Here is a 15,731-nt window from a genome sequence, read left to right as displayed (position 1 = left end):
GATGCTGTGACCTTTGTTCGGTTGGGGTTTCCCCCCCCTCCCCCCCCCCCCCACGGTTTTTTCTAATGATCCTGAGTGAATTGACAAGCGCACCGTCACGTGTCACCTCAGCCGATCTAAGACCGCTTTCCACACGCTCGCCAGTCCCACACCCTAGACGTTCGGTTTAAGGTATTAGACCCTGTTTATCCAAAATCAGAGTGAATATTGCCCAAATTAAAACACTGTTTCCTATGGGTTCCTGATGAATTTCGTTGACTCAACGTTCTGATACTGTACACGGCGAGTAAACCAACCGTGACCACTTGGAGGGTCGCCAATAGATAAGACAAGGTATGTGACACTGTGTGGAAATTTGGGTTTTAACCAGTTTCTTTGGTTAGGAAAAGAGTATGTATTGAATTTGAACCTAGTCCTGGAGGACTTGCGATTGACTCCCCCCAAAGCAAAGTTTACGGAATCTTATGATTGAAAAGCATGCTTTCCGAAGTAGGATGTGACCGTCTCACCTAATGAGAAACGATGCCCATACTTGCACAGCTAGGTCAAAAAGCACAACGCGTGTGTTCCACTTTGATGGAAATCACGCACTGACACAAATCGGCTAAGTGGTTTGTGGAACGCATTCAGTCTATTACCACACTCTCGCTTAGAAAAAGTTTTAAATTCAGCAAACAACTAAATGACACATTAACTCTGATAAGCGTCCAGCTTCTCTTGATCCATATTTCCATTTAATTTCTTCCCATCCAAAGAGATCATTGAATTGATATGTAACCATGTTCACTTAAACTATCTTCCCGCTGAGTGAACAGATAAGGTTATGCGGAAATTTTCTTTTGACCGGTAATTACAGACGGATGATGTGACAATGGGCAGGCTGTGAGGTCGTAGCTCCCTTGGTATCATGTTGAGTCTTGAGAACAAAGCGTGTTACGGCATCAGAGATCTGTAATTCCTGAGACTCCACCTAGATACCATATTCGTAATTTTCAGGCGTATCAGAGTGCCGACCGGACTACCGTAGTTTGAAGGACCTGCGCCCGAACACCGAAGGGACCATTGACGTGGACTTTCGGATGTCATTGTTCCAAATGGTGGATGATTAAACGGCCAGAAAGGTTCGCGACAGATATCCTTTAGGAGAATAATTTTAGCTAAGGCTACTTACTCCAGTTGGCTACTCACGGACAGTCATGTACTGTTTGTATGCCAGGCACAATGAACAGGTTCCATCTGCACGTTTTCACCAGAATCCGAGTATATGCGCGCATACCCTAAGGCAGTAAAGGGAGGATGTACCGGTCCACTTCCAAAGGGGACTCAACAAGAATCAGGAAGATAGACCACCAATGAAACCTACATTCAAATGAGGTCCGCAATGGTTACAATTATTTGTCGGTGTCTGCGGAGTAGGGTATAGCGTGCTTTTCCAACGACCAGTATCACATCGACCAGTAACGAGGCTGATAATACCGACGCCTAAAGACAGTATCCCACTTCTCTCCATCTGACACTGTACAAAAATACGAAGTAGAGAAGGATATCAGCTATTCGTGTGCACGGTATAGCATCTTCTACAATAGCCTTTCAACCCAGCTAGTGAGACTTCTATATAAACGCTGCAAGGCATATTTTTGACAGAGGCTGATATACCGACGCCTAAAGACAGTATCCCACTTCTCTCCATCTGACACTGTACAAAAATACGAAGTAGAGAAGGATATCAGCTATTCGTGTGCACGGTATAGCATCTTCTACAATAGCCTTTCAACCCAGCTAGTGAGACTTCTATATAAACGCTGCAAGGCATATTTTTGACAAGCGTCACTTGGGTCGACCAAACTACTTTCAGGGAGTGGATCATTACCCCTACACCAGACAAAAGGTACGACAGTTAGACTGAGACGAAAGATGTTCAGAAAGACCTGGTGATACCATTGGATCTACTTTGTCACTTTCTCCGTGTTAAATATATGAAAGCGACTTATGGGCGATTATCTGACCAAACGCCTCACGCTTCTCCTGCTGGCTAGTACGTCAGCATATAAAATGTTTGAGCCACCTTAAGTAAACCTTTCGAGACGTTTTTGTGATGAAATATATTACGAAATGGAAATAACCACTTATGTATCCTTTTGTATAGTTGTATGCATGCTTATATATGTATATATTCGTATGGCTAAAGTCATTCACTGTGGGACGCATTCAGTCTATTACCACGCTCTCACTTAGAAAAGTCATTCAAAAAACATAAAAGTTTTCTGGAATACATACCTAATTGACTTAGCTACATCTTGAGGACTACTAATGATATTGAAGCTACATTTTTCAAGCGGAAACTGTTAGGGTCTGTGTGAAATCAGGTTTTCAATAACTGTTCGCCATGGTGCCAGATTAGTGCAAATACTATCGTCCTGTGTGCATACTAACTCTGATTATTTCAAGCTTGTGCAAGGCATATCAGGTTTATATTACCCTTAAAGCTGACAAGCGTTTCATTTGGCTTAGCCGCGTCTGCGTGCACCATTGATCTTTAATATAGGTTCTAATATTCCTACATTAAAAAGATGGTTAATATTGGGAAAATGGATATCCTAATTTGCTTTCAGTTTAATATGTCTTCGGATTTGATGTTTCAGGCTACCCTAATTTTGTAATGAAAAAGGACGATCTTGCTCGAATTCATCCTTTAGGCTCAAGAATCCAACACGCCCAAGTAAATCCAACTCTGGTGAACTATGAAATAGTTCAACTTGAGACGTGGTTACTATGACCTATAAAACAATAGATAATGCATTTTCTTTTACACTGTCATCTTTGCGTCTCAACAATAGATGGGTAACAAGTGAAGTGTACTTTCATAACAGCAGGGCTGTGATCTCTCTGATTACCGTGGGTTTAGTGGCGATTTCATCCTACTAGTATAATGCAGCACGCTGAAATTAGTAATAAACTTAGCGTTAGCCATTTTATTAACATGTACTGGAAATCGGAGTGTCCGTAGTTCGACGAAAATGAAAAAATCGAAAAGACCCATTCGTGATATTAATTACGATTTGCACATCACACCTAAATCGCCCACTCTACCACTGATTAGCCTGCCAAAAGTAGGCGTCCTATGCAATTCGCATCGATTTGTGAATGCCAGATGAAGTTTGCTGTTGTCACTCAAAAGCGACCCCGACCGAAATTGAAGCAATGTACTGCAGGCAAACTGGGCTGCGTGCATTTCTCAGTTGGAATGCGCAGCATCCTTTTCAGCCAGATATTAGCGACTTTAAATAATGCGTGCTATGCATTCTTTCGAAACGACCTGTTGATCAGAAGTATGTGCATTAACTGTATCGATGAAGAACCAGAGGTATGTAGAGTTGTGAAAAGGGATAGGCGGTCCTTTCGTGAAGAGTCTACTCGAATTTTGCCAAAGCGAGCTAATGTGTTGTTCGGCCAGGGGCAGTCTATTTTAACAAAGGATTGCTTTTTGTATGATAGATGAGGTATTTGGTAACCGTGTAGTCAAAAGCGCTGAATTAAAGATTCTCACATACGCCGGAAGTTTCCTCTAAGCTATTACCAATGTATTCAGAAGCATTGTTCCTACTGCCTCGCGCGTTTTACTTGTCACAATTTACAATAACTCTCAGCATTCCCGCCCTCGAAAGACTATGTAAGAGTGGACAAGTTTAAAAACTACACCGCAGGTGAGCTCTAACAAGAGAAAAATTCGACTGAACTGCCTAATCATGCCAGGGTTGTGTGAATGCGTAGTCAGAACAATACTAAAAATACAATCACTTCGTGGCGGATACCGTAAAAGTGACGTTTGTCGCTTGTTAGCCAGTCACGTGGATACACCAAAGTTATTTGGTTTACGGAGTAGCAAGAATCATGTGATTATCAAGCAGAAGTGTTGAAAAAGCAGTGAAGTAGAGTTTCTATAAAACAACTATCGTTTCTGTTGCCTGATGAGATGGAGACTTCCGATTGAGGCTTCACACTCATCTTTAAACAAAATTATCCTCGTGAGGATGATTATCACGTACTCAAAACCAGTAAAATAGATCGACCCGAGCGCATATCCATCTACTGGATATATAACTTCAGTTGATAAAACCCGTGAAATGGGAATAATGTACTATGGCACAACGGTAGAACTGTCGTGCTTAAACTGTTACGACCGGTGGCCTGTTCCTTATCGGGCAGAATAGTGCAGCAGAAAATAATGCTATTATTGCTAATGATCTAATTTATTTAAGCAACGGCGACGCCAGTTGAATTCAGAACCGGTCCAGACAATTTGTGCTCACTCATATGCAAGGTGATAAAAAACACCACAACAGCTATCAAAGAAAAAAGATCAAGATCCAACAGGCCTACAAGCTATTATTCCTACTGATATTATCAATATTATTACTAGGCATCTTTCTTATGCAAGTTGATAAAAAACACCACAACAGCTATCAGAAACAAAAGATCAAGATCCAACAGGCCTACAAACTATTATTCCTATTGATATTATCAATATTATTACTAGGCATCTCTCATTATTAATTTCCTTATTTTCAACTGCAGTTCCTTGTTGAAATGCAGACACAGATCATATTGAATTGTTGCATAATTAATACAGATCTGTTTTCTGGAGTAGACCCTGTTCAGTTTATAGATATCCAGTAGGTAGTTCTCGGCCGCAAAAAATAACACACTCCAATGAGTTGAATTGCCCATAATTCATCACTCTTGTGATGGATGACCATGGTTCTAAGCCGGTTTTCTGGAGTCACAGACACAAAGTCGACTGATCCTCCTGCTTCTAGAACCGCCGACTTACTTTTAGTGTCTTCGAGAACTACAACTTCCGGCCCTCATTTAGCAACAGAGTCGCTACCTTTTACCATGATTTATGTAATAAAAAATAACACCTTCAGCACTGAAGATCGAATTGTTACCCATTACCCAGCTAACTCTCTCTTGAAGGAAACCGTGATTAATATCGCACGCTTGTTTCATCATCTTCGTGTAACTCGTGAATGACGTACCCTTTAGTGATGGTACATTGCCAAATGTCAACCAAATGCATCTCTGCGGCCCCGATATAAAGTCGGTATTGCTACCGAGAAGCAAAAGACTTTCTTTTAAATTGTCGGAAATGATTTTTCCCATTCAACGTCATCACCTTGAAGCGCCTCATGCAGGACTGGTTGAAGTCTCCAATGAGCTCTTTCCCTTAGAATCCTTCCAAGTAAGCACCTTTGAGTCTGAGGATATGCTTGTTTTATCATCGTAGTGTTTAAAAAAAATACTGCGATCCATCTACTCTGCAGGCCTCAAGATAAGAGAACCCAGGAGCTATGCCATAGAGCAGCGTACAATAAACCAGACACAGTACCAGTAGAAGGAATCATGAGAACCAAAGCTCAACATATAAAATCAGTACTACAGAAATACACAACCAGAGAGAACGTAAACGAACAGAATGGCAGGGAGGCACCTTAGAAACCAAGCAAAAACCAGATAATGAGACTACAAGGCATCAAGAATAAGTGATAAACTAGCTCTCATTTGACCAAACAGAAGGAAAGGGTCAAGTGGAAAATTAACCCTAAAGGAAATGCATGCGAATCAGTCGGAAAGAGGAACAGAACCACTCAGCTGGAGGCAACAACCTGAACGAACTAAAAAACAGGTCCCAAAACCGACAAGGGACTATTCTTGTGGTTTCGTCTGACACCAAAATCGAACAGCCCGGTCGGACATTTCAGGATACCAAATTATACAAACAGGGAGTTTCATGACGTCTTACTGTGGCTTATGGTCATTGTCCCACACAAAATTCATTCAAAGATATCGCAGCAATACTGAGGCCACTTCAAATTAATATAGTGAGTAATATCACCAACTGGTACGATTTTACCCAGATCATAAACCTGGTAATTCTTGGTGATGATTAGACTTTTATCAATTTTGATGTTATTTTAGTTTACACTGCTTTGCCCATCGCTGATAGTCAGTAAGACATCCTCAAGAACAGCCGCACTCCCCTGCATTTATAGGAGATTACGCAATGTATAGGAATATAGTTCCAATGTACTGTATTCACGTTTAATGACCAGATTTCCGAAAAGACTGGAGGATTCGCTCACAGTTTACCCTGATGTGGCCAACCTATTCTTAGCATAGCTTGAATCTCAGTCCACCGAGAGTTTGGCAGAGATGCATCGATGGCAGATTTGTTATCAAAAGACGTTATGTAAGTCAGCTTTTGTCATATCTCAGCAACTTCATTTGTTTTACTGTGAAGCATGAGACATCTAAGAAAAAGATTGCTCTCCTTGAATTCAAGGTCTCCGGGAGCCATGATCAGTTTGGAACCAAAGTTTGTTAAAAACTGGCTTAATCAGATTGCCACAAAAATTTAACTCTACTCTCCCACTGCCTATGAAGCGACCGATGGTTCGCAATACTGGTTCACCAAGTGAATGGTATCTGTAATAATACAGTTTTCCCAGAAAGCGAGACTAGCCGTATTAAAAAGGACATCGAGAGGCAGTGGATGTCTGATAGATTTCATCGAACATATGCTTCAGCCGACCTGGATACAGCAACTAGACAAAGCTTCGAACCAAATGACGAAAGTCGGATCCCGTAACGGCAGTGCTCATGTGAAAGTATCGGTTGTATGCTCTCCATCTTCAACATCCGTACCAATTTCCAAATGGACAACACCATGCAAAGACATCTGGTTCGCACGAACTGCTCGGTTCAGCCTGTTGATTATATACCAAATGTGTCTACGAGATTTATCGCACCTATTGCGGTTGCATTAATACAGAACAATCCAGTTGGCAACTGAGTGTTCGAATCAACGTTTATAAAGAACAATGTCAGACCAGTTTAAGAAACGCGGGCAGACTGAACGAACTAAAGCATTACTCAGCTATTACACTTCATATATTGGCTGAGAACGATCGGGTTAAATTTGATGATATGCATCTGCTACAGCGAAACCTTGGTGTATGTGCATAGATGCGCCTCTGAATAGTAGTTGTTCACCTTTGTGCGTTGTCAGGTCTGGTATTTTTGAGTTGTTTGCCGTTCGATTGAACTAAATTCATCGTACAAGGGTGACCCGGGGGCGAGACGGTGAGTGAAATAGCACTTTATTCAAAAAGTCACACGTGGAGCGTGCAGAGAGTATAACAGCCGTTCGCAACCGATAGGACAGATGACACTCCCCCGGTCGAAGCATGTATGACAGTATGTTGACCAGTCCCTGCTAAACCGCGTTGTCAGTGTTTTGATATTAGCCATTTGTTCCTGGATAAAGGCCACCTTCGGTAGCCGAAACGTCGGACAGTTTCATTTAAAATATCCGTTGAGTAATCACCGGCATTCTTGTGATAACTGAATTTCCATGAAGTTATTAGCTTCAGACTTCAATAGTTCAACTTCAATTATCGTGAGTGGAATATTATTTCGTGCACAATATAATCGACTGACACTGAGACAGAAGCGGAACAATAATTTTAGAACTCTCAGAAATATCATCAGTGCCGGTCTGTATCATTAGAAATTCCGCATTTACTTTTCAACAGGAGAAAGGAAGCATCATGGGCTACAATGATTCTGACGCAAGATATCCAAGTGAAAACTGTCACTCCAACTCACCCGTTTCCAAAACCGAGATCCCATTCTTTGTGAGACAAGTTCTAATGCACGCTTCGTATTGAGAGCAGTTAAGTCCTGCGACAGGTTGAATTCTTTACAATAAGGGAACTTACCGAGTAGAAATCCTCCAGATCCGTGATGCCACCCAAATAATGCAAACATTGTTTGTTGACGTCAATTATTTTCTAAATAAGATATGTTTTATGGGAGCATTTTGTGATTCACTTACCGTGATGTTGTGAAGTTCTTCATACACCGGGGATTCCTAAATCAGCGAGCGTTATATGGTGGAAATCTGAACATACATCACCCGCTGGACTGTCGTGAATTAGGTCTATCTTCTGCTCGAGGCAGTTCTGATACTGGAGTTCGTCACACAGAGCTTGGTGCGTATAGCCACAGTTGAGCAGTGTTGCAGAATCCTGGAGAATGAGGAAAGGTCACAGGGGTAAATTTTGCTGCTGGAGAATACGTTTAGACTTCAAGAGTATACATAGAAATGTCCAGACAGTGATCTAAGGAGTAATAACTTCCTTCATGAATGTTACGCGTCTTAGAAGAACCAATCGAAACCGCATCGAAACAGAGTGTTGTTCACAAACTACCGATACGCGTATCAGATCAAGGCAAGGCCTCTCTCCTCCAGTATCCTTTAATACAAATCCTCATTTTTGAGGTATTTTTGAAGCGGTATTGTCGTCCTTAGATCGTTTAGTATATTTTACCAGTAGCCACCCCTTCTTAGTATATCATTATGATGTCAAAATCGGTTCCAGCGATCAAGGAAAGAGACATGCATGAATAGATAGAGATGAGCGCGGGAATATGTAAAAAAAACAGTGTTTGTGGATAGTTGTTTCCGATGAGAAACGGCCACTTTAATGTTTTTGTCTATAAATTCGGGGTAAAAAATAGGTTGCTAGCGAAGAACATTCCACATTCTGCAGGAGACAATCTGCCTGCATCCGCGGATGCAGGCAAATGATATGATTTGTTTGCGAATCGGGGTACCGCATTAACTGAGTATTTTTTATCTTATGTGCACCATGGCACGTTTCAGGTAGTGATTTGTTTTCGATCCTAGTCACACCGCTCTCGTGGTCCTCCTGTTCTGGCATAATTATTCCGATGAGTCCACACTAAGGGGAAGCACTGGACTCGAGTTTCGCTCGTATTAGAGCTCAGCAGCAGTGCATATCCAATGACCGTGCCGGAATTTGAGCCCCAGACACCTGCGAGGCGAGCGTGTAACCACTACTCCACCAACGCACTTTGGACGCACCTGGATTTTTGCCTCTGAACAGGAGAATGTGTTCACACTTGGGCGATATGTGCCCGACTCATCGAACGAACGACGTCCTGGTTGTGAGAATCGATTGACCTGCCAGTCAAGACTTCCCAGTCAGGTGGCGTGACACACGCTTGAAACCCACTGGGCAACTTTTTGGTTGCATTTTTTTGGGTTTTGCGGGATAGGTATTTTGTCCATAGTTTTGTTTTCGGACTGCTGTTTACCTACAAATTAGTGTGAAGCAAGTTGTCGATTCTTGGACAACTCAGGCAGGAAACAAATAGGCCATTTGGGAGTATTTTTACCAGACGGATTAGGTATATAGATATCTGGGTAGCTATTCAAATGTATCGATATGTAGATAGATGCAGATACGTAAGCATATGTATATCTGCAATGTCACCGGGCTCACCAACTTGGATGATTAGACATTAGGTCAAGAAACACGCGAGGAGAAAGTCACAGCCGAATATGATACTGAACACGTAATAAACGGCATAATATTTTCCGCATTTCAGTTCACTAATCACGTTGAGAAAAAGCATGAAGCGATGGATGTCAGTCACATATCGAGGTTGAATAAGAGTTCGAACTATCAGCCATTGGTACCCAGAATCAGGAACTTGTGTCGTTGAGCATTTCCTTCTTCCGATGGCTTGTTATGGAGGTTTATACTAAATTCAAATGAAACGTCGACATTCTGACAATAAGCACAATAGTTCATAATTGCCGTGGAATACTAGTGGGTGTACTTGAATAAAACATAGTTAATGAAAACCTTTAAAACCATACATTCGAGACAAACAAAACTGTGTCACGTTCAGAGAACCAATTGGAAAAATTCACTGGCTGTCTCCCATTTTGCATCTACACCTTTGCCACGCCTTGAGTCCCTGTTTGAAATTTCAATGGCTACTCTAGTAATCTGGAGTAACTTTCCTTCTTTTCTCACTAGTTTCACTAACAATAAATGAAATGCCGCTGTTTTTAATTAGCGTTAGGAACCAAGCGCAGATCTTACAACACTCTCCTAGACCTACAAAAAGAAGCATCAAAGCGACAAGGGTATGGGGTCCATCTAAGTTACCGTCACTCAGGGATAGTTTCCAACGTCGAACGCTGATTCATTCGTCTTAGAATCTTTACAAAACGTTGCTCGGTGATCTTAATAAGTATCTGAGTGGAATTATGACAAATGGCATTCTTCATTCTTGTTCCAAGACTGACAAGACTTTGGTTTTGACATCGTCAACTTTTGCAACTTTTTACAGGTACCGTGGTAGCGTTGTTGTAGCCCACGCAGTCTGAAACGGGCTGAGACTAAACGGTGAATTAGGGATTTCAGTTTGTTTAAGTGGCGGAACAGTATGCAGCCTTTGTTAGAATGAGAAGTGTAGAGCACTGTTGGCACATCACACCAACGACAACACTGAGTTACATCAGTAAGCTACCCGACGGACTCAAACAAAACTGACAGGAGCAAAATTATGGAACGGGTGAAGATGATGGAAGCCTACCGACCTCAGTGGACACTGGTTTATTGAAGGCAACGCTGAAACACATCTTTCGCCAGGAGTCACAGCATGGAGCTGTCGATGAAACCCAAGTACTTCTTGATGGATAAGACGCAAGAATGTGCACCGAGTATGACTGGTATGTGAAGGAAATCCATTTCAATCAAAGCGGTCTACTCCGCAGGTGGAATGAGTAGATTGGCAATATTTAGCATCATTAAAGACACAGGGGTTTATTTTCCTTTTGATTTGAACGAACAAGCATGATGATAGACTATTTTGAGCCCGACAAAATGGCGGTTAGCCTTTGTCAATTCATTAAGAGATGATTACTCTTCCATCGTGTAAAGAAACGGGACTGATCAATTTAGAAACCTAATCTCGGCAGCTTTGGAAAGCCCAACGTCAAGCCAAATCATAGGACGGGTAAATTCGATAGCTGACAAAGTATGAACCGAAGAGTTATCAACTTACGATACGGATTGGATTTGAGAGTCTTTCAGTGAAACACTACGGTATGTTGACCAAATTCATCTAATTTGTTTCACGTTATTTGCTTCAGGGCATGTGTGTTAATTGCAGGTATCCTTCCCAATTATGCCCTACACCTGATGATCAAAAATAAACCCGTTCTGCAAGATAGTAATGACAGTATGGAGTGGTTTACATACTTTTGTCCACTCTATCGCTGAACTAGTGTCAACTTGAAATCCAGCCATTGGTATGGAGAACTTGATTTGGAAACAATAATCGGTTTTGTTTTCCCGTGTTCATCTTGTCTCCCACAAAATATTCGAAACTCTTAGAGACAGCGATAAAAGCTGCTCAGCTTAGGAGTTCTGATAGATCCTACGAGCTACATTTGTTACCTGGGTAGTTGCATATTTTGTCCGAACCTTACTATCCAGGTAATCAATAGTCACATACCCATAATAAAACGTCGCTTATCCATTCACACATATTCCACCCGTTTTTATCCACTTTCCAGGTTCAGACTTGATGGATATGTAAAGTATATGAGGCCAGTAATGTAAAATAACATCCACGACTCTCTTTACACCAGATGGACAACAAAAGCATACATTGAAGCAGCAAAATTATTTTAAAACATTCCAGTTAATTTGCAAATCACCTTGAAACGGCAGGTGCGTTCAAACGAACAGCTGCTTATCTGAACTTCTACGTAACTTAAGGGTTCATTTGCTGCTTCACTCTGGGGTCCCATAATTATAAACGCGAGTATTTTGCTTTCCACGGCAGCGTATTCTTCAAAACGTTAAAAACATTGGTTGTGACAAGTTGACCCTGAAGTTCTGCTCCCACACAGTAAAGGCCGCCTCGGTTAGCCCGGCACATCAGCAAGTCCCGGACAATCAAAGGATCAATTAATATGATTGGACAAAGCGGGACCAGTATCATAATTTCTGTTTGACAATTGGCTCGCGTATGACCTTAAAATGCGTATCGATTGCCAGTGATCGTGAACTCATGTTAGCTGACAATTCGCGGTAGAAAATGTCAGGCCCGGAATGTACATAGAATCACTCTATTGTCCACATCCGATCAACACATTTAACGGGATCCTTTTTTCGCCCCCTACTTGGACAAGCCCTGGTATTCGTTCACTTAAGAATAGACTCGACAATGTTCAAACGGTACTATCAAGATATCCGATTCCTTCACATTATGCAATAGACTGGTTTAAAAACTAATTTCCTTGCTATGGGACGACTATAATGAGAAATTTTTAAGAACCACTGTCAATACCTGTGAGTCCTATAAACTAATTTAGCAGATGCTCGAATTTGTGTCAGCATACGCCAGCTGAGATAGAATTTGCATGCCAGAAGTGAAAAACATAATGAATTCAAATGGTCAGTCTTCTTCATTCCTACCAATAAATTCCCACCACCCAAAACGGGAGGCGGGTGTCTTCATATAATGGTAATGTATAATAACAAGTCGCTTCCTAATGCTTGCTTCAGATATATATGCCTGACTCTGCTTGGTTTCAAAACACCAATGGGCTCATTTGTGAGGTATGCCAGAGGAAGTCAAGAATCCTAGCTTTCGAATGAGCCCATCTTATCCGTATTAGTTTGTTTTATGTTGATTTGGCAGCGGAAGCTTTCATTTTACGACTGTTCTTGCTATTATTCATTTCACTGTGTTGTTTTACTAGTAACACGAAAAGGTCTAATCCTCGTATACTTCTTTGAAGTACGTAGATATGTGTTGGTCGCACTTCAATCTTCTCCCCTTCATCGAATAGCTTACAAAGTTTGTGTTTACCGAAGAGGGGACGCGAAAATTGCGCTAAGAACTGATATGGTTGAAAACTTCCGGTAGCGCTTATCGTACTGTATTCCGAATTTCAATTTCTTGATTGTTCACTACAACCAAAGACAAGGAGTGCTGAGTTATTTTTCACATCCACTGGTTATTTACGCTGAGATGACTGTAGGAGTGTTTAGGAATTAGTACACAAATAACATCGCACCATACTTTGTTAATCAATTGAACGCCAAAATTTGTGATGCATGGTGACGGCTGCGTACAGTATTCCCGTTGGGTAGTTTCCTCTTGAAGAGTCAGCCCACCAGACGTGTGGCCAGAAAATGCCTCTTCCTCTGTACTAGAAGCGGTCTAAATAAACCTCCTTGAGTTGAAAAGTAATATATATAAGTCTGAATTCATAAGGCGCTGTTTTGCAAAGTTCAACATTTTCACCTCTTATGTGACTAAACTCAACGTACCAGATAGACTCCCCAAAAGTATCCCAAAGTGAAGTTTGTCTTAAGGAAAAGGGCACGTTACATTTCACAAGCAATAACTATAGTCAGAATACTATAACAGCCTGAACTTGGTCGCCAATGTCAGCTGAGCATACATGTGCATATTCAGGGAAGTTCAAAGCATATTGCACTAGGATATACCAGGGCTACTCGCTACTCGCTACTCACTACATGAAACAGTTCAATCCATTTCTTGATGGCCAGCCGAAAAGTTGCAGCAATTTTTAATCCTGGGTCGCGCCCTTAGACTTCTCCTGTCTAGGGTAGGGCAACCTGACATTGTGTCAGCTTTCGTAATTCCTTCGGGTGACATGACAGCTAGGCACCGAAAGGACGTTACTGTTGAATGATCATCATTACCAGTTATTCCGTGTTAACATACTTATTAGAATTGCCTAATTCCCGGCGCACATAAAAACCACAGTCTGTGCCACTAAACCCCTACGGGGTGACATGCAGCTAGGCACCGAAAGGACGTTACTGTTGAATGATCATCATTACCAGTTATTCCGTGTTAACATACTTATTAGAATTGCCTAATTCCCGGCGCACATAAAAACCACAGTCTGTGCCACTAAACCCCTACGCCATCCATATCATCACAGACAGAATTCCCTATTGGTTAAAAGCTAATACCATTTGATTTAACCTGCCACCAAAGTATTCTCAATTCAGCTGTATTCTACTGGATTCTACTGAATTAAAAATATTCTCTTTTTTATCTACATTACATCTGCATTAAGGAAAGGCCTATCGGTCCGCCAACGTGTCGAAGCAGCCATTCACTACAAACAATTGGCTGCTAGCATTTACATGCCCCCGTAAGTTGATAAAGGTTACCAACTGGTATGTTCTGGTACAAAATCTTGAATACTTCGGCGTATACACACAAACATAAACATAGTTGTACATTCGTTTTGCGTATCAATGAAGTTTCAAGCAAGAAAACCCCAAGTTGCAGTCATATTCAAAGTTTATTCAGGCAAGTTTCAAGGCACGGTTAGTTCAAACGACAACAAACAACTGTTGTGACTTTAAACAAGCCAATAACTCAAAAGGGCCAGTTCTAGTAAGTTCCGAATATCTTATCAGGCTAAGAAGGCGTGCTTTTTCAGTCCATAGAACCCACCTCGTGGCAGTCTTCCACAAAAGCTTTCATGGCAACATTTCACCGAATTATTCTCTAGGCCACTTGTCTGAGCATGATATGGTTTCATGAATCGTTGGACAGTACCGACGCAGACAATTTATCGTGACACAATCTACGAAAGAATTATCTACGCAGATCCTGAACAATGTCACCAATGATTTTTCATCAAGATGTCGCCAGATTACTTCAAACGGCGACATAAACAGACAGATTGAGATAGAAAACAATCACTTCACTTTTAATTTTTCTATGCAGCGGCGGTGTGACAGTTGGTTTTGCTATTTGTCTGACTTATTTGGAACTGCTTAAACAAACGTCTACTTTGCTGACTGCTTTGTGAAATTAATGGGGCGCCGAGTTTGGACTTCAGTGTGGCGTAATGCTGCTGAAGATGTCGACATTACCAAGTTTGTACTACCAAAGTCTGCCAACGACTGATATAGTAAGGAAATGAGTTTGCAACGACGTATCACTGTAATTATGATTCGAAAATGAACAAGAACAATGGCCTCCTCTTATTTGCGTGCGATAAGATCCAGTACAATGACAATCAATGAACTGGGCTCGTACATTTAAGAGTGACCTGAAGACCATAGTACGAAATGACGTAGTTATCTACAAAAACGGCTACTGGTGGCGAAATCTCAAAAGTTATGGAGGGATGTACACAGAATAGCTGGGGCCTGATTTTGAATGTTTGATTTTTCAGGCACTTTGGGGTCAATGCTCCTAGAAATAACACTAGGTCAACGCTGAAGGTCCTGTTTTGTGACATGGCATTTGCGATGCCCGGCGAATTGATTCACTTTCACGCAGGGAATAACAGGATGAAATCTAATTATGTGTAGACAATTCAGGAATTGTGTCGGTCTTTTTTGGAAGAGAGAAACTACGGCCGTTCCAATGAGGCATGCGCGCTGTGAATGCCTAATAATTGTCTTTAGGTCCAGGTGGTCAGACAGTAAAACTCCTGAATTTAGAAGGAACACATGTTAACTACTGATCGATTTGATTTGTGGACGGTGAATTATGCTGGTCGAAAATGTACCTGATATAGCCATACGATCAAACTGAACCATATTTCGTATAGGTCGTCCATGGTCAAATGACGGCAGACGACAACTCTTAACTTTATAAAAGCGCTCCCCTCTGATCTCTGCACTTCAGATGACCAAACTAGTGTCATCAAATCTCATTGTGGGTTCTTATGCTAGTCTCACAACCCAAAGGCCCCCACAACACAGTAAAGAGCACGGTTCATTGATCGCATCACATTGCTTCGGTCTCAGGTAATTTTGAGGTAGATTCATCGG

The 15,731-nt window shown here is 41.5% G+C and overlaps 1 protein-coding gene across 1 annotated transcript in view; it reads right to left on the bottom strand.

The window, feature by feature from the left end:
• T265_15503 (hypothetical protein) overlaps window positions 1-8,090 on the bottom strand; it is a gene marked incomplete at both ends in the record, with an annotated part of 38,504 nt that extends 30,414 nt beyond the window's left edge. Inside the window, 4 exons of the mRNA XM_009178431.1 lie at window positions 7,669-7,743; window positions 7,782-7,853; window positions 7,898-7,933; window positions 7,974-8,090. Coding sequence (XP_009176695.1) covers window positions 7,669-7,743; window positions 7,782-7,853; window positions 7,898-7,933; window positions 7,974-8,090 — 300 coding nt within the window. The remainder of the gene's footprint in view (window positions 1-7,668; window positions 7,744-7,781; window positions 7,854-7,897; window positions 7,934-7,973) is intronic.
• Window positions 8,091-15,731: the final 7,641 nt, after the last annotated feature.

Source organism: Opisthorchis viverrini (genome assembly GCF_000715545.1).
Source record: "Opisthorchis viverrini unplaced genomic scaffold opera_v5_549, whole genome shotgun sequence".
Classification (NCBI taxonomy): domain Eukaryota; kingdom Metazoa; phylum Platyhelminthes; class Trematoda; order Opisthorchiida; family Opisthorchiidae; genus Opisthorchis; species Opisthorchis viverrini.
Note: the sequence above shows the minus strand (reverse complement) of the source record. Positions and strands in the feature narration are given on the sequence as shown.